The 20558-nt window shown below is 29.6% G+C and overlaps 2 protein-coding genes across 2 annotated transcripts; both read left to right on the top strand.

Moving 5' to 3' along the window:
- The first annotated feature begins 418 nt into the window (after window positions 1-418).
- Window positions 419-12810, top strand: LOC138322134 (mucin-2-like). Its single transcript, XM_069266189.1, has 5 exons — window positions 419-431; window positions 779-1372; window positions 9074-9187; window positions 9375-10282; window positions 12565-12810. Exons 1-5 carry the CDS (start codon window positions 419-421, stop codon window positions 12808-12810), a joined length of 1875 nt encoding a protein of 624 aa, XP_069122290.1.
- On the top strand, window positions 12615-18568 carry LOC138322414 (uncharacterized). Its single transcript, XM_069266444.1, has 3 exons — window positions 12615-13418; window positions 13673-13748; window positions 16985-18568. Exons 1-3 carry the CDS (start codon window positions 12902-12904, stop codon window positions 17085-17087), a joined length of 696 nt encoding a protein of 231 aa, XP_069122545.1. The 5' UTR covers window positions 12615-12901; the 3' UTR covers window positions 17088-18568.
- Window positions 18569-20558: the final 1990 nt, after the last annotated feature.

Here is a 20558-nt window from a genome sequence, read left to right as displayed (position 1 = left end):
ACTATCATGTGCTTATAACTTACGTATTTCACACATTTATCTTAGCTAAACTAAACCTAAATAAATATCTAATAATTTCTAAAAAAATGCTTAAAGCTTATTAACTAATCAGCAACTCGAAATATACTAATAAAATTGTACCGAAGTACTTGTGAAAAAATGCCTAAAGTTACCTTTCTATATGAGTTGCCTCCCTTACGCTGTCTGCTGTTCTGAATCTCGAAAACCGTTACATCTGGTTTTTATCGTAAAATTCACGTGCCACAATAGCAACAACAACAAAAAATGCAATATAAAGATTTAACTGTACATATTCCTTTGTAAATAATTTACCATTTCCAAAATAACTACTATTTACAAAAGCACGATCCTTAGCAACTTATAATACTAAAAATAACTCCCGATAACAACCGGAAGTATGACGTCATCAAGTAAATATACAAACTGACAACAGTTTGCGGGAATGATTAACAAACGTAATCGCGTACGATCGCCATCCTCACATCATGAAGACAATATCTAGAAATTCCAAATACACGGTAATACTATTATTGCATATCATATCAAGTCTGTCCAGTATACACACGTACACTGACGTAAGTCTAGCTTGTAACTGATGATATTTACAATGTATAATCTGTCTAGTATACACACGTAAACTGACGTAATTATTCTAGCATTTTACATAACAATTACAAATTAACAAAGCCTAGTGAAATTCATTTTCACCACAAATCTATTTTCTGAGGATTTTATATGTTTATGTTTTTATTTTAAGCTTACAGCTTCAGTTCAAAACCAGACGTTTTTGAAATCAAACCAACTACAACTCCGACTCCGATAACAAAAATACCGACAACCACTGCTACCCCAACAACAACTACTCAAGCAATAACAACTAATCAAGCAACAACAACTACTCAAGCAACAACAACCACTCAAGCAACAACAACCATTCAAGCAGCAACACCCACTCCAACAACCACGACCACTCTAAAACTAGCCACTACTGAAGAAATACATACCTCAACAACAACTACAAGAGTAACAACAAGCGATTCACGACTAGAAACAACTACATTGTATTCCGAAAGGATAACTGACACAGCAGTTCAACAAGAAACCACATCAATGTTTTCTAGCACAACGATAATGACGAATAATTCCTATGAGAACCGACCAGTAATGGACTACTTTTACATTAATTATACGAAAAGCTGGAGTGATGCACAGAAATATTGTGTAGAACACATGCACGGAGGATTGTTTCGGCATATACCGGAAGTGATGTCAATACTAGATGATAACTATCCTGAAATTAGAACAACGTTTGTTTGGTCTCAAATGATTTCAAAATGGATGTCATACGTGGGTATGTGAGAATATATGTATATATATAAATATGTGCCGAACAAAAATCTTTTACAAATTATCAAAATTTACAATTTTGAAAGCGGATTTTAACGTTCTTGTTGCAAAAATACACATTTTGTTTGCATTTGTATTTGAGATAAAGGACCTCTTTCACGAACAATGGAAATTTGCCCACGAACCAATTTCATTAAAACTAAATTACATGTAGCAACAATAATGCAAACCCTTGAAATGCGTTTAAAAAATTCAAAAGGTCCCAGGGGCCTGTGCTATGGTCGAATTAAAGTTGCCCAGTAGAGGTGTATGACAGGGTTCCTTTTTTTATCCAAAAAAGGTATCAAAATAATGTTTTATGTCATAAAACTGTATCATTTTATGAAGAGTATGAATAATTACATATCATGATCACAAATGTGTAGGCAAAATGTCACAAATGATATTTTGGCTACATTTTGAAGACAGAAAATGTCGAAATTTTGGGTGTAATTTTCGGCCATGTCAATTATTAACAATGGTGATTCACCCACTTCCAGTTTGAGTGCACCAAAAATATTTTCTGAAAAATTGGCTCATTACCTAAAGTAAATGTAGGGAAAATTTCAGAAATAAATTGTGGACCGGTAAATTGGTCGTTTGAAGGTTATAATATGGCAAGGTCTATTTTAGTAACGTATGAATATGAATATGCTTATTTTGGATCATAAATCACAAATCTTACGATGTCAACATTAATATATAATCCAATACTCATCTGGAACGCTTGATACGATTTCAAATTGATTTATTTAGTGATACTTTGTATATAAATTAAGTTTTACATAATCAAAATTTCAAAACATTTGGGCGTTTTTAGAATAAGCTGTTTTGCATTTGAAGTAGCTTCACTAATATGTCCTGTTCTAATGATTTATTTTGTAATTATAGAGCACAATTACAGTGAAAAGAGTGATTAAAATGGGATTCTGTAACTGTACGGTTTAAGAGCGAAGAGTTACCAGGTTACATGCATGGGTCATTTGTTACAAACCTACAGAAGTTCAATTATTTGCAGGCCGGGCTAACACTTCTGATAAATTAACATTTTTTGTTGATTCATGCTAACAAATGTAAATCTCATCACTTTAACATATTACATTGTTTTAGATTTTAAGTTTAATTTGGTCGGGAAACTCATGTATGTATCATTTCAGATTTAGATACATTAATGCCAATTACTTCTTTAATCTTGCAAAATAGCTAACTGAATGTAGCAGTTTTGATAATGAAAATTAAATACACGTTATCTGAAAGTAAATCATCAACACTTGATTTTATGTTTATTGTCAATAATAATATTTGAGTTCCATGTTAGTATTATTTGACCATTAGAAAATTCATAGCTTTACTGAGTATTAGACACAAAAGAAAGTCTTCGATCACAGTACATGTACATGGTGTATATCCCTGTGGTAAGGAGTGTTTTGACGATGAAACAGTTTTATTCCATACTATATAAACTGACTTTGAGTTTAGAATTATATGAATTTTATTAGCAATTCTGAAGTATATAAACATCTGTAAAAATATTAATTTGCGGATATGTTAACCGTACAGAGATAATGGGGAAACAGTCAAACATGAAATGAGAGAGTCTGACCAAACTGGAAATCATTTAGATGCAGTGTATTACATATACTGTATGTTACTTAGCTTTGTATCACGTATAAATTAATTTATTTGGATCCCTCTGACATGTTTAATTCATGTTGTGATAACCAAATCTCTTATAAAATCAAACTTTAATACCTGAAATGATAATCTTAAGCCATTTTGATTGAAAGTATGATATGTTTACGATACACAAAGCTAATTATGAAAAATAAAACTGTGGACATCAAAAACTTTTGACTGCTTCATTAACCATAAAAGATGCTGTTCGTTTTTCAACTGAAAAAAAAATCTTAGTTAATCTTTATGGGATTCATGAAAATTCTGAAGAAATTTCAAAAATCCGAAATCAAACTTCAGTTGATTGATCACAAAATATTATGAACAATCTAAATCTTAAACTGCTAAGAAATACTAGATATGGTAAAATTATTATATAATTTTGTACGAAAAAAAATCATAAATAAATTTGTCTTTGTTTTTTTAACACAAAAACTTGTAATGGTGTGATTTAATGCCATTGCCAACACTTTGAAAGCACAATATTTTGAGAAAAAATAACCCCAACAACATTATACATTTATCTACTAATATACTGGATGAGTGAAAATTGTTAAAAACCTGCTTCTCTTACATAATAATCTACATACACCCATCTTTTTTTTCTAAATTTTGTTATTATTATATATATATATAATTCAATGTTGCTTGTTACGAGCATTTCCATTGGCTTAAAAATTTACTTTATCAGCCCATAAAGGAAAAAATGGCGTCGCCGTTTGTAACGTCGCTTCTGATTGGCTGAGATGACGGCGTAATAATTTCATAGACAAAAGAGTCCCAAAATGAATTTTAAATGTTGAAGAGATTATCTTTAGTAAATTGAATTATAAGGATTAATTTGAATAGATTTTTTATGTTATGGAGATATAACACAAAAATCTGAGTGTACTCTCATCATAAACCGCTTCGCGGTTTATTTAGAGTACACTCAGATTTTTGTGTTATATCTCCATAACATAAAAAAATCTATTCAAGTTATTATTTTACTTTATATGCCATTCACCTATAAATAAAAGGAATATTTCTGAGAATGCAGTTCATAATCTAGCTTGAAAAGTGAATGATAATGCCCTAAAATTCCGAAACACTTTGTTATTATGATTCAATATTTTGATTATCCTACAATATATAGGTTATAAAATCATATATAAATTTACCTTATGAGTATTAAATAAGATTAATATATTAACTTTCTTCGGTTTCTCAATTTTATGATTAAAAGGGCCGTGGTGCGACCATAGTGTAATATTGCTTAAAAATAGACCTTGCCATATTATAACCGTTAAACGACAAATTTACCGGTCAACAATTTTTCTGAAATTTTCACTTCATTTACTTTAGGTAGTGTGCCAACTTTTTAGAAAATATTTTTGGTGCACTCAAACTGGAAGTGGATGAATCCCCATTTTTAATAATTGACTTGGCCGAAAATAACACCCAAAATTTCAACATGTCTTAAAAATGTAGCCAAAATTTTATTTGTTACATTTTGCCTACACATTTGTGATCATATTATGTAATTATTTATTCTCTTCATTAAAAAATACAGTTTTATGACAAAAAACATTATTTTGAAACATTTTTGGATCAAAAAGGGAGCCCTGTCATATACCTGTACTGGGCAACTTTAATTTGGCCATAGCACAGGCCCCTGGGCCCTTTTGAATTTTTCAAACGTATTTCCAAGGTTTGCATTAATGTTGCTACATGTAACATTTAGTTTTGATAAAATTGGTTCATGAGCAAATTTCGTTGTTCGTGAAAGAGGTCCTTTTAAAATTTATAATGTATAAGGTTTCTTTTTAGGATGTTTTCCGTTGAATGGTGCGACACCTACTTTTAGCTCCATATACAATAACCCAGCTTTCTGTCAAATATACTGTTCGTCTTCCAAACATATAGCTGTCCAGGTATGTCTACAAATGATGTTGTACGTCTGGCTATTTACTGTGTAATTCACGTCGTTATGCAACCGTATTCCTGATAGATGTTTGGCAAAATGAGAGGATGATCTGTAATGAACACAATACTGAATTAATACTTTGAACAAACTCGAAAGTAGTTTTTTTGAAATATGATTTAAATCATTTTCATGTTAAGGAATTTGCCACTCTGTATTTCTGTTCAATTATATTTTTATTTTAAGGTGTAACTTCTTATATTCATATATAGATTCATATATAAAAGGATGGAATTTGAAGAAGATAAAACCATTTACCAGTATATTTGGTACAAAAACGCTACGGGTTTTACATAAATTGTATCATTTACCATATTTGTACTTTTAAAATCTGTAAAAACAAATAGAGAAAACATCAATACAAAAACAGACAAAGCAATTAAAATACATAAATTATCCCGTTTACATTTGATATTTACTTACATTTGTTTTTCAGGATCAAAACTGTTTCTGCATGGGGAACTCAAATCCCCAAAACTCAACAACGGATTCCGCTTGTCCTTACATATGCATCAACTCTGACCTTGGTGTAACGTGTGGTGGTTTAAAAACCGCCAGCGTCTATAAAATCGACAGTAAGATAATTATTATAATCTATTCCAATCAAATATTTCCATGCCTTTGTTTGCATATGTATTGAGAATCATTTTTGTAACCAAAAAATATTTTTGCCTTTTTCTTCTTCCTTTTTCCCTGCTTACCTGCAACTCGCCTATGTTTGTCATTTTCGAGTCCAGAAGACAAATTAGCGTAAATATCACATGTTTTGTTATTTTTGTATATAATTGCCGTTTTTTTTAAACATTTGACGTTGGTTTTGTCCCCGAATTAAGATACACATGAGCCTTCACAATGATACCTTTACCTTACGGTCAGCTATTTGGACGCCTGGTCTGTGCAGCATCTGTATAATAAGACCGGATGGAAAGTGCTGCATGCTGTCTTTGATACTGTATACAACCCTATTTTCGAGTGCAATAATATTCACGTAATTGGCAGATGATTATGAATGACAAAAGAAAATACAACAGTAACAAAGTTAAAAACGCAAATTTAATTCGTGAGGGAATAGGATGCTTTATGGTGGTATTCCGGTACGCTAAGACTGTCATTGTCTAGATTTTTAATTACGCTACATATTCCAATCCACACAGGTAATAAAGGTATCATTCCATTTTAAAACATTTTTCATGCATATAAACCTTTTCTTTAATGCAGTTGATCAGAATGAAATACTAGCCTTAGTTTTATTGTTTGCAGAATAAAACATAATGCTCATGAAACGTTTACTTGTAGCTTTGATTATTTTAGAGTGTGCACTTATGCGAGGGTAGAATGTCTTTGATTTTTTTAAAGTATGTACAGTTATGGCTATATACTCAATATGTTGTTGGTTGATTCCTCCAGATGTGTTTTCATGTTTCTTTCGTTACATTTCAGGAATAACAAATGTTGATTCTTCATTTAGAACGTCTATGGCACGTTGTATGAGTGCCAAATGCAAAAGAATTGGAACGACTGACGTCATATTTCAACCACGTCAATGTGAACAGTCACTCAGATATTTATGTATGTATGATTTCATTAAAATGTTTTCATTTTGATAAAAAAATCATCTTAACAATGCATGCAATATCTTGCATTTCATAACTATCCTCAAAGCGTTTTCAAGCAAAAACTTATCTTGTGTAAATATAATGATCTCATTTACCAATTTGATGGTTCATGCTGAGATAATGCCAGTATTAGATATTAAAGTTTGCACTGACATACATATTGTCTATTTTAGCTTACTCCTTCAATGGATAACATTACTTTTATGATTTAACACATATAACAAAAGAAGAAATCGCTGAATAGAAAACAAAACAAAAAAATTTTAAACTTTGGTTTTAAATTGTTTTTTACTTTGCGCCTCGTAAATATTTTCAGGCAAAGATCATAAACATGGTAAGTAGATAAGAACACATCTGAATTTTACGTGATGTACAATGTTTAATGAACTTTGGACTCAAATAACGTGTAAGAGAATGAAACTATTATATTTGAATGGAATCATCAAAGAATGTGTTATTTACAAATACTACAAATAAAAAAATGTACGTTAGTTTGCATCTTTTAAGTGACATAATGTACCTATATAACACTAATAAAGTTACATTATAGTTTTCCTCTGATTTCCAGACACGTACGAAATTAGCAACATATGGAACAGTTCTTTAAATCATTGCCCCATGGCGTCTGCGGAAACCATACCATCCAGTAAAGACTACAGAGAATTTGTATGTAGGCATATTGCTGATGGAGTGTGGACCAAAACTTTTCGAGTTTTTTTTACTGGAAAGCCTCTTAGTTCAGGTAGGTGAAATTTTTAAAAATCGATATTAATTGTTAATTTGTAAAAACAAATAAATCATCAACAGTTATTATACTTAAAATGTTAAAACAATTTATCTATAGTTATAAATGGCCTATGCACTTGCGTTGTAGGAGTAAGACATGCATTCAGACACATAATAAAATCACATATTATAACAAAGGAGATGAAAATTTAATAATTCATGAATTGATTATAATAAATTGTAATAGGCATTAAATTTTTTATTAAATTCATTATTATGAAATTACCCTTACAATTCAAAAATAGAAAATTAACATAACATTTAATATGTACGATAATATAATGGATATAATTATAGTGAAATAATATTAGTAACACTTTCTTGGAGTATCAAGAATGTGACCAGCCGTAATGTAATTCTTTAATCCTTTTGGCAATGAAATGAACTTTGTAAGTAACAAAGTGATAATATAAGATGGATGGATTTTCAAAAATGAGTGTACACAAGTATAACATAGAAATATGATTGACAATTGGGTTGCTAGATCACATTCAAGGTCACTATTGCGGTATCATTTCTTGTAGTAATTTCCAATATATTCCATCTGTTTGCAAAGAATCAAAATATGTAGGATATATTTTGAGCGTCATGACCATCTGGTCAATGTAAAGGTCACCATTGCTAGTTTTAGAAAAATGCTCCCTGTATTCATGTAAGGTCCTACTTCATTGGTTTTCACTGCCTGCCTTGTAGGGTCTAGGGCTAGTTTCAGTTGCATCATTGTCAGACCATGGTACCGAAAGGAGAAAAAAATAATAATCGACAATTGTGGCTTTCTGAAGAGCTTTCTATATCAGTTTTGTACGAAACACATTTCAATATAGACATGAATATATATTAAAATACTGTTTTTCATATCAAAATGTTTGATCTTGCCGAACGTACCCAAAATCAGGAGTGTAAGAAAGTTGTTATGCCATACGTTCCTAATTGACTAATCTTTTTGACATCGCTCGATGATGACTATGACATTTTTCTAAATTTTGGTAAAAATTGGTAACAATAGTACATGTATAACAGTGAAATGTAACCGGCCGGCATCACAAAATAAGGAAACGTATTAACAATACATATAGCCTCAGACTACATATTTTTCTGATAAAATTTTATGAAAACCATATTTTTTCTATCATGTGAGATATACATACCCTTTGTTTTCAACCCAGCATCAAAAATATTATTTCAAGAAATTGGTTGAAACACCTTCACAACTTTTTAAAATTCGACGCTCAGAAAATAGGCGTCGAAAACTCCACCTTGCGTTTTACACTAAACATTTGTAGTAGTGATTAAGGATCTTAACTATTTAGATTTTAGTCTCGTTTAAACCCCGGTTTAACCTTGATTAAAGAATTTTTATGATTTTCAAAACCGTATTTTTTTTGCAAGGTGTAGTGACAAAATTATATCAGACAATGATCGTTAAGTTTAACTATTGATTTTACTTAAAATTTTTCCTTGTGAAACGTTGAAGCGGGAGGGGGTATGGGTAATATATGTTGCCCCTGTAAATTTAATATTAAAGTGCACCGCTTCGAAATCATCAAGGCATGTATCATTATTAATAGATAACGCTGCACTACAGAGAGCTACTACAAATTTGTACAACGATATATTTGTTGTACAGGTACTATTGCAGAATGTCCACGTGTACAGGTGGGCCCTAATGGCAAGGTCCACATTGAATACTGTAAGGTCTGTTCTAGTGAAGGTCATCCATTTATATGCGAAACGTATGCAAGTAAGTGATTACAACATTTGCTTTGAATAAATCTGGCAATTTTGGAAGTCGTATTAAGATTTTAGAGCATTAAGAATATGTTCACATTAATGAAAAACAAAGATGTAATGTTTTGTTAATAGTTTCTGAAATTTCTGCAAATGGCTCAACAGTATTTAAGTATTTGTCGTTTTTGTATTTGCATTAGAGAATCTGACCGTCACGGATAAAGGAATATTCAAAATTGAAAAAGGCACAACGAAGTCAACACAATACGTAACAACAACACAACCTATTACAACAGCCCAACCAGAAACAACCACAAAACCAGAAACAACAGCACAACCAGAATTAACAGCAAAACCAAAAACAACCACAAAACAAGAAACAACAGCACAACCAGAAATAACAGCACAACCAGAAATAACAACACAAGAAACAACAACACAACTAAATATAACAGCACAACCAGAAACAACACTACTAGAAACAACAGCGCAACCAGAAACAACCACACAACTAGAAAACACAACACAACCAGAAACAACAACACAACTAGAAATAACAACCCAACCCGAAACACACACACCACTAGAAACAACCACACAACTAGAAACAACTGAACAACCAGATACAATAACACAACTAGAAACAACCACATATCTTAAAACAACAATACAACAAGAAACAACAACAGAAATAGAAACAACCACACATCCAGAAACAACAACACCACTAGAAACAACAACACAACAAGAAACCACAACACATTTAGAATCAACCACACCACAAGAAACAATCACACAACTAGAAACAACTACACAAATAGAAAAATCCACACAACCAGGAACAACAGCTCAACCAGATACAAAAGCACAACTAGAAACAACAACACCATCAGAAACAACAACACCATCAGAAACAACAACACAATGTGAAACAACAACACAGCCAGAAACAACCACACAAAAGTCATCTAGAAACAACAACACAACCAGAAACAAACACACATCTAGAAGCAACGACACAACCAGAAACAACAACACAACCAGAAACAACAAAACCAGAAACAACATCTACACCAGAAACAACAATACAACCACACACGACCACGAAGCTAGAAACAATCACACGACTAGAAACAACTACACCACTAGAAACAACAACACAACTAGAAACAACCACACCAATAGAAACAATTACACGACTAGAAAAAAAAAAAAAAAAAAAAACAAAAAAAAAAAAAAAAAAAAAAAAAAAAAAAAAAAAAAAAAAAAAAAAAAAAAAAAAAAAAAAAAAAAAAAAGAAAATAAAACAACAAAAAAAAAAAAAAAAAAAAAAAAAAAAAAAAAAAAAAAAAAAAAAAAAAAAAAAAAAAAAAAAGAAAAAAAAAAAAAAAAAAAAAAAAAAAAAAACAAAAAAAAAAAAAAAAAAAAAAAAAAAAAAAAAAAAAAAAAAAAAAAAAAAAAAAAAAGAAAAAAAAAAAAAAAAAAAAAAAAAAAAAAAAAAAAAAAAATAAAAAAAATCAAAAAAAAAAAAAAAAAAAAAAAAAAAAAAAAAAAAAAAAAAAAAAAAAAAAAAAAAAAAAAAAAAAAAAAAAAAAAATAAAAAAAAAAAAAAAAAAAAAAAAAAAAAAAAAAAAAAAAAAAAAAAATAAAAAAAAAAAAAAAAAAAAAAAAAAAGAAAAAAAAAAAAAAAAAAAAAACAAAAAAAAAAAAAAAAAAAAAAAAAAAAAAAAAAAAAAAAAAAAAAAAAAAAAAAAAAAAAAAAAAAAAAAAATAAAAAAAAAAAAAAAAATAAAATTAAAAGAAAAACAAAAAAAAAAAAAAAAGAAAAAAAAAAAAAAAAAAAAAAACAAAAAAAAAAAAAAAAAAAAAAAATAAAAAAAAAAAAAAACAAAAAAAAAAAAAAAAAAAAAAAAAAAAAAAAAAAAAAAAAAAAAAAAAAAAAAAAAAAAAAAAAAAAAAAAAAAAAAAAAAAAAAAAAAAAAAAAAAAAAAAAAAAAAAAAAAAACAAAAAAAAAAAAAAAAAAAAAAAAAAAAAAAAAAAAAAAAAAAAAAAAAAACAAAAAAAAAAAAGAAAAAAAAAAAAAAAAAAAAAAAAAAAAAAAAAAAAAAAAAAAAAAAAAAAAAAAAAAAAAAACAAAAAAAAAAAAAAAAAAAAACAAAAAATCAAAAAAAAAAAAAAAAAAAAAAAAAAAAAAAAAAAAATCAAAAAAAAAAAAAAAAAAAAAAAAAAAAAAAAAAAAAAAAAAAAAAAAAAAAAAAAAAAAAAAAAAAAAAAAAAAAAAAATAAAAAAAAAAAAAAAAAAAAAAAAAAAAAAAACAAAAAAAAAAAAAAAGACAAAAAAAAAAAAAAAAAAAAAAAAAAAAAAAAAAAAAAAAAAAAAAAAAAAAAAACAAAAAAAAAAAAAAAACAAAAAAAAAAAAAAAAAAAAAAAAAAAAAAAAAAAAAAAAAAAAAAAAAAAAAAAAAAAAACAAAAAAAAAAAAAAAAAAAAAAAAAAAAAAAAAAAAAAAAAAAAAAAACAAAAAAAAAAAAAAAACAAAAAAAAAAAAAAAAACTAAAAAAAAAAAAAAAAAAACAAAAAAAAAAAAAAACTAGAAAAAAAAATCAAAACAAAAAAAAAAAAAAATAGAAATAAAACAAAAAAAAGCAAAAACAAAACAACCACAACAAAAAAAAAAAAAAAACAACCAAAAAGAAACAAAAAAATCACCAAAAAACAACCACAAAACTAAAAACAAAAACACAACCAGAATCAAAAACACAAGCAGAAAAAACAACACAAAAAAGAAAAAACCAAACACAACAAGAATCAACAACAAAAACCAAAAAAAAAACACAACCAGAAAAAAAAACAACAAAACCAAAAAAAACAAACAAACTACAAAAAAAAACAACAAGAACCAACAACACAAAACTAGAAACAACAACACAAAAAAACAAACAACCACACAAAGAAACAACAACACAAAAAAAACAAAAACAAAACTAGAAACAACTGCACAAAAAAAACGAACAACAACAGAAACAATCACACATCCAGAAACAAACACACAAAACAACAAACAACAAAATACAGAAACAACTAACACCACTCAAACAGAAACACAACAACGCCACAACAACCAGAATCAACAACACAACCAGAAACAACAACACAAGCAGAATCAACAACACAACCAAAAAACAACAACACAACTAGAAACAACAACAACAACACAACAGAACAACAACAACAGAAACACCAACTAGAAACAACAACACAACAACACAACAAATCAACACAACCAAAAAACAACAACAGAAACAAAACACAACAGAACAACAAACTAAAACAACAACAAACTAGAAACAACCAACAGACAACAAGAACAAAAACAACAACACAACTAGAAACAACAGCACGAAATCACGACACGAGAAACAATCACACATCCAGAAACAATCACACATCCAGAAACAACCACACCACTAGAAATAACCAAACAATTAGAAATAACAACACAACTAGAAGCTACCACTCAACCAGAAACAACAACACCGCAAGGAACAACAACCAAACTAGAAACAACAACATCACCAGAAACAACCACACAAACTAGAAACAACAACACAACCAGAAACAACAACACAAATTGAAACAACAACACAACCAGAAACAACAGCAGAAACAACAACACAACTAGAAACAACCACACAACCACAAGCAATAGCTCAATATGAAACAACCATGCAACCAGAAATCCTCAAACATGAAACAACATCACAACTAGAAAGAACCAATCAACCAGAAAGAACCACTCAACCAGAAACAACAACACAACTGGAAACAACAACACAATCACAAACAATCACGCAACAAGATCTTACCACACAACTAGAAACAACAACAGAATTATACACAACCACACAACATAAAGTAAACGAAAATGGAACAACTAAAGAACAACACACAATCTCAGGACAAGAAACAACAGCATACCATAAAACATCAAAAGAACAAGAACAATCATTAGATCATAAAACAACCGAACAGCACACAATCACACATCATGAAACAACAGGACATGAAACAACAAAACACTTTGAAACAACAAAGCAGCTCAAAACAGTTTCCCCTAAAGAAATATTTTCGGAAGATCCCCTGACCACCTCTACAGAAGACTCTCTGTCTGGAGAGGGCTCATTCAACAGGGTCAATGGAAGGGACCAGAAAATAACTGTATTAAACCCAACAAGTCGACTCTGTAAGTTAGGTTTTGTTTAATGAGTTTGAAAATGACAAAATATCTGACAGAAAATGGGATGGAAATTGATTGGAAGAAACCATTTTTTGAAATAAAAGATTTTAAAGATAACACAATCATATAAAATCATATAAATTATATTTTAATGATTAAATTTTTAACCATTTTATCTTAATGAAAATACGCTTATACAATATAAGTATTAATAGTTTATCCATAGATGGTATTCATAATGTGTATTTATTTTATTGCAGTCGTTGTAGTTGGAGCTACGTCTGTCGGAGCAGCAGTCATTCTATTTATTGTCATCGTAAAAATTATTTATAAGAGGTACCTACAAAGATTTACATTGATATTTATTATATCGCTTTTTGAAATGATTTGTGACATACACGTCTTACACATAATTTTAATGTCATTTTGTGTCTATATCCGTTAAAGCACATTGCATCCTACAAACAAAACAATAACTTTTTATTTAAAAAAACCGCTATGAAAATTCGGGATCGATCCTGAAACGGAAAATATGAAGAAAAAAACCAAATTGCACGGAAGTAGTATCAAGAACGAAAAGGACTCAGGGTCTCCAAATAACAAGCGTTTACTGTATGAATGGCTGTTCATGCCAAAAACGAGATATTGTAACGCGTTAAACTTACTTTAAACACTTTAAATGTTAACGCGTTAAAAGTTTGTTTAACGCGTTAAATATTCTCGTTTCTGACATGAACGGTTTTTCATATAACTGTTTCGTGGCAGCACGTATTGTATTAGTTGTCCATATTTATGTCAAGAAACAAGAGTGAGATGAGGTTTGTTATAAAGCCACCGTAAACAGAGAATAACAACTTTTTACTTCTTGCTCAACCCTTCTTTCTAACCATATGAACCACCGTGATGTAAAGGTAAGAATCAGGAGGACACATACTCTGATTCTGTGACATATTAAACTGTGTCGTGTAAACCGAATGTTAGAGGTTCGTGTATAATGATTTTACTAAATCAATTAGAAATAGAGACTTGTGTGCTTGGAAAATTAATAATACGGAAGTACTTTTTTTAACAAACTTCGAATAACGTTGTAGAATAGTTAGACAATCATGAAGACATTAGTTGACTTTGAAATGTATGCATGACCATTATGTTACCAATTCCATATGTAGCGATACATTAAGGTAGCTCTAAAAGGTATCTTTAAATCTAATTTTACCAATTTTTTAACGCTGCAGCACTGGAAGTATCTTAATAACAAAACTAAAAAAAATTAACATATACACGAGAAAATAGTCTCGAAAGATGCCGAATCATTCCGAAAATCATCGCGACAATCTGTGCGACGAGCTGTGAAACCAAGAGAAAATGTGAACAGTTTTTCGTAAACAAACAATTTGGTCGACCCCAGCAGACTGGATCTAGAAAAAACCAATGGTCGCACATAACAATATTTGATACACACAATATTTTACTGATATGTTTCAAATACTCACTCTGTGGACATATACCAACATAATTAGCTCGTATTAGACAAAAGGAAAACGTAAACAAACATATGTGTGTTTACGCTAGTTACCTCACTCACTACGTGCAGGTCGTGTCGACGTCAGTCACGTGATACGATTCGAAGGTACTGAACATGGCGGTGATTTACAGCGCTTTATTCAAAACCAGGAATATATGTTCCCGAGTTTTCGACTCTCTTATAAGCCTACATATGCTTTTGGGGAGCTAAATCATCAAGTTCATGTCCATGTTCAAATAACAAATATTTAAGCGACAGTTCGTTACAGTGAAATTCGCTTGAAATATAACTTAAAATAAACTGAAAGCCAGCAGAAGATAGTTAATACCTGCTCCTGCAACATTATTATCGATTTTACGTTTGTACGTGCTAAATTTTCCGTATTTGCATATTATATATCCCTTTCGGTTAGGTATCTAATATTACGGCTTCATTATTTTGTGAGCGAAATTTACCTCGATTTATCTGAAAACTATGACGTTACGTCTGCAAGAACATGACGTCAGAATCAACACCTACCCGCAAGGAGATGTAAATCATAAATATGCAAATACGGATTAATACCGTGTATATGTACATGTATACTTAATTTGTATTGAAGTGTCGATTACATCAAAATTCTGTCATCATTTTTTTATCACAATTTGATACATGTTATTGACCTATAAGTATGTCAACGTAGGGAGCAAACTTGACAAGGAGATTATCGACGGTGTCCGCGTGCATTGTCCATGTTTGTTATCAACTTACCTAATATAGGTCAAATGATAACATTTCGGGACATTTGTTTGCATTCATATCTACCTAATTATCATTTATAAACATTACGCAATATTCGTCAACAAACATGTTTTTGTAACCGACAATATCTATTAATATGTTAAATATCTTTATTTGTATAACATTTGTATACGAAATATTGTCTTATTCTGTATCAATACCATGATTCCAATGTTCCTATGTATATGGTTATAGGTTTTTAACACCAATACCTATCATCTTCCGTCGGATGACTTTTCTGTGTATATTAAAAAAATAGAAATATGTGTAAACTGGTATATAAGTGTTGTGCCGACTGTATCTGAACAGCGTTTCGGATTTCTTTAATGGTCACTCTTTACAATTGGCACTTTGATGTGGTGATTAAAAGATGCTTCACCGCTGACAAATGTTAATTTTTTTCTCCATAAAAACAGGAAAAGACGAAATAATTGTTTTCATCAGTTACAAAAATTACTCACTTTATATCATTTTTACCGCCATTGAAATGTTTGAGCTTCTCATTTAATCACTTCAATATATAAAAATATTAAAGATGATTAATTGCTTCACGAAAAAGTCCATGGCAATATGTCCTATTTGGAGTGATCAACAAAAAACAAATCTGGTTAATTTAAATCATTTTTTGTGTTAATTAGATATTGATTTACACAAGTAAACATCAATCATTGTTCAAATGATAAAATATCGTTTATTCTCTGTCGGAGATGGGGCATCTTTAACTTTAAATAAAACGAACGCTTACTCTTCCGAAACATTTAAAGATGCTCCACCGCCGACAGAGCATAAATGATATTCATTATTTGAACAATATTTGGTGTATTATCGTGTATATATGTCTAATTAACACAAACAATAATATATAAAATAATTTATTTTGCCGCTGGTGCATGCGCAAATAGTACTTCATTCCATATAGGATATAGTGCAACGGATTTTTTTCGGGATGCAATTAATTATTTTTCATATTTTTAACTTGAAGCAAAATTAGAAGCTCAAACTTTCCAATGTTGGTAATGGTTTAAAGTAAGTAACTTTTGTAACTGAAAAAAAATACTAAATGTTCTCCTGTTTTTGATAGTGAAAAAATACCATTTGTCGGCGTTGGAGCATCTTTAAATCTTTTAAATATACTATCTATGTTTGTTCAGTTTTAAGCATCAAATTAGTTATTATTATAATTATGAATGTTATGTTGCGAAGAAGACGCTTGTAATCAATATTCATTTATGGATTATTTATAATGTCGCTTTGTGACATGTTACAGGTCTCAGCTCAGAAAACGGAAAGAAGAGGAAACCCTACACCTGAACGAAGTGGAAATGTACACGACACCACATCAGAAGAGATACAATAGGTCCTGGTTATGACATCATCAAAATGTCTTACATCTGAAATCCAGACTAGCATAACAAATGCATTCTGGTTTAATGCGAGTCCTTTCCATCTACGAAACATGACATTGAATTACTTGATGTTTTAACCATGAGAAAATGTTTGTTTTTGTAACATCTATCTCTATCTCCTGTAAAGATCTGATGATCCGTCTGATATTAAATTTCGACGGTATTTATGACAAGTCTCTTCAGTTAGAAGTTCAAGTGCCTTCTATGATCTCAGCTTACCGCATAAATAGAACTCTAGGCTATGGTCTGAAGACAATTTCAATATTTGTTCAAAGAAGATATATATGTGTACTAAAAAGACAGTAAAAATTATATTAGTCAACCCTGACAACACGATCTTTTCATGCAAAAAAACTACATTTCTAAATGCAGAACAGCCTTTATGAACGTTAATCAATGTAGCTTTTATCCTGCATTGTATAATTTACGAACAGAGAGATTATCAGGTAATAAGGGATTGTCTAGTATATTCTGAATATATGTATGATATATTTGAATTGTCATTTTAATGTGATCTACTCAATTACAAATGAATTTTAGATTTTGTGTTTGTATTATTATCATTATAATTTAGTTATTTATGTCAAAATGCGTGTTATGTTATTGTCTATGATATCAACGCTGTGATATTATGTGTTATCATTAAAGCACTAATGTCATATATTTTGAATTCTTACTTTTTAAAAAGTATGCATCAATAATAAACTACAGCCAATAGGTTTTCTAGATAGGGACTACCCAGTGACCTTCGATTGGTATGTAATAGGTGATATTACCTGGTGCTTCCCTTATATGTTATAGTATATAAATATCTTTAAGACGGATACCTTAAAATCTCGAAAATAAGCCGCGGCTTATATATTTTTTTGTTTTGGTAGGAAATCCCAGGCTTATTTTCAGGACCGGCCTATTTTCAAGCCCGTATTGTTTCTGAAGTTATTTATCCTATAATGAAAGGTAGGCTTACTAACGAAACATTCAAATGAATACAAAAGAAAAAAAACCCATAAGGTACTAATTCATACATAGATAAATTAAATATACATATGCATATATTTATGTATATAATGAAATAGAAACACCGCTAAAGAACGTTATGATAATTGTATATTGACCACTATCAGAAAATGTTGTCTTATGTTTTAGATAATTTCCTTGGAGAAAATCCAAGGCTTACTTCCAAGTGCAACCTATTTTAAAAGCCGGCATATTTTCAAGATACATTTGACAGTAAGAAATCCAATGCTTACATTCAAGACCGGCCTATTTACGATTCAAGCTTATTAACGTGATTTTAGGGTATTGTATAACTGTTTATCGTATATAGGTATGTATATTGTTTTAAAAGTGTATTTTCTATTGTATAATATTTGTCCTAAATAAGGCAGTATAATAAACTAGACGAAAATCTAAATATGTAAACATTGTCTAAATAAAAAAATGTATTATTATTCTTTGTGGTTTTGTCTGATAAATTGAAGCTAACACGCATTATAAATCATCCATAAGTACGTATTGATTAATAAGGTTTTCTATATAATTTATATATTTTTTTATTTTATATTGAACGTCATGAACAGGTGCTTTTCATTATATGTACTGTACGAAATACAACATAGTCACCTATATTTTATTATTTCTCACTATTCTATTCAGACCATTTTCTGTCCAAATCTAGTACATCATTCGAAAGCAAGCGGACCTACGACAGTTTTAATTCGTCTTCCAAAGATTATTTTAATTATGATAGAAACGGTTACCACTACATGCTGTAAACCGATTTTCTTTCGCGGCTATTAAATTTTGCGATTTCCGTTTCAAAACATGTTCTCGGATTTAAATTCGCGGATTTGAAAATCGAATGAAGATTTTATTATATTTGATATAGATATAAATTCGCGGAAGTTTACTTTGGTGTATTTAGATTTTATTCGAATAAAAGTTTACAGTACCATGTCGTAAATCATCAAGAAACCCCCTTTTCAAAAAATACAATGAGAGAAACGTCATGTTATCAACGACTGTTGACAATTATATGCAATATTGTTGTAACAGTTATTCAAGTTCTGGATCCGATTTCTGGAAACAAAAGTGCAGACTTAATTCAAAACTTAAGTTTGTATCCTTATGTAACAGAAGTTTTGTTTTATTAAGTCAGGTTCTGACTTTAAGTTTGTTTCGAGTGATCGGAGCCTGATAATGCAGTTATATGATAATGTCTGTAAATATTAAAAACAATTTCAGTTGCCCCTCAGAATATATCATTGATTAATAATTCAAATAATTCAAATTCAAACACATAAAATAGATTCAAAATAATTAGTTACCGTTTGTGTCAGTCTGGCGTCAACCTCGTGTTAGTCATAAAGCTGTTGTGCATCATATATGATAGATGCGCTGAAAAAATAAGCTTCATTTGCATTATTTTTTAATTATGTAATTACATGTCCCGGATGTCAGGAATTTTACATTCGAGAGACCAGTAATACACTGAGGGTCGTGTCTGTGTACACAAACAACATATTAATGTACCGGAATACAGGAAAATAAATTTAAGTGAACATTTGGACATTTGCGGAAAGAAAAGGTTTACTATATTTCCGTTCTATTACGTGTTAAATTATAATACTATCCTAAGAAAAGAACAAGAAAAACAATTTATTAGAACTCTGAAACTGAATCGTTTATTACAATTATATAAATCAATTGTTATATGTATAATTGCCTCCCTTAATATGACGTCACCATATACAATAATTATACTGTCACGACGTCATCTAATGTTGTTAAGCATCTGAAGAACATGATGAAAGCGCTAATGCTAAACTATCAATGTGTTTCTACCCTTTTTTTAATTCTATATGTTTACCGGCACTGAGAATTTAATGCTATATAAGGATATTTCTGATCAAAGAAAAAAAACTTGGAAACGTTGATACCTATAACCTTTAATGTGTTCCAAACAAATGATTTTCCATTGTGTGAATATGAATTATTCTCGTTATCAGGTTGTTTACATTAACGGTCAAAGATCCACGCTCGCAATCTATATATTAACATATCTGTACACTGTATAATAACAATCACTTAATAATCTTATATACAACGAGATAAAACATTCGACGATAACTCCCTGTACCCAAACTTTTCTGTACTTTCTCTTTTGTATATGTACAGTAGTGATTCAATATTAGCGAATCTGGACAATGCTTTTGGATAAATACCTCAGAACGTTGACGAGTATTCTTCTAGGTAAAGTATAATATGATAATTCATTTATTCGATAACGTATAGTTCTTCACTATTAACATATCTTATATCAGTTCTCGGGTTATTGTCATACTCTTATTATTAGGGATTCAGTTTCGGTCAATGGCATTTTTCATTGATAAAGCTGAAACTATAACTGGAACGTTTGTTCTTTACGATTTCATT

This window comes from Argopecten irradians, chromosome 4, assembly GCF_041381155.1.
Source record: "Argopecten irradians isolate NY chromosome 4, Ai_NY, whole genome shotgun sequence".
NCBI classification, from domain to species: Eukaryota; Metazoa; Mollusca; class Bivalvia; order Pectinida; family Pectinidae; genus Argopecten; species Argopecten irradians.
This window is presented reverse-complemented; position numbering and strand designations above follow the sequence as displayed.

Coding starts and splice junctions, on each gene's coding strand:
- LOC138322134 (XM_069266189.1), top strand. Junction 1,373..9,073: donor AAAATGGATGTCATACGTGG/GTATGTGAGAAT, acceptor TTTGTTGTACAG/GTACTATTGCAGAATGTCCA. Junction 9,188..9,374: donor TATATGCGAAACGTATGCAA/GTAAGTGATTAC, acceptor TATTTGCATTAG/AGAATCTGACCGTCACGGAT.
- LOC138322414 (XM_069266444.1), top strand. CDS start 12,902: ATGCAACCAGAAATCCTCAAACATGAAACAACATCACAACTAGAAAGA. Junction 13,419..13,672: donor AAACCCAACAAGTCGACTCT/GTAAGTTAGGTT, acceptor ATTTTATTGCAG/TCGTTGTAGTTGGAGCTACG. Junction 13,749..16,984: donor GTAAAAATTATTTATAAGAG/GTACCTACAAAG, acceptor GACATGTTACAG/GTCTCAGCTCAGAAAACGGA.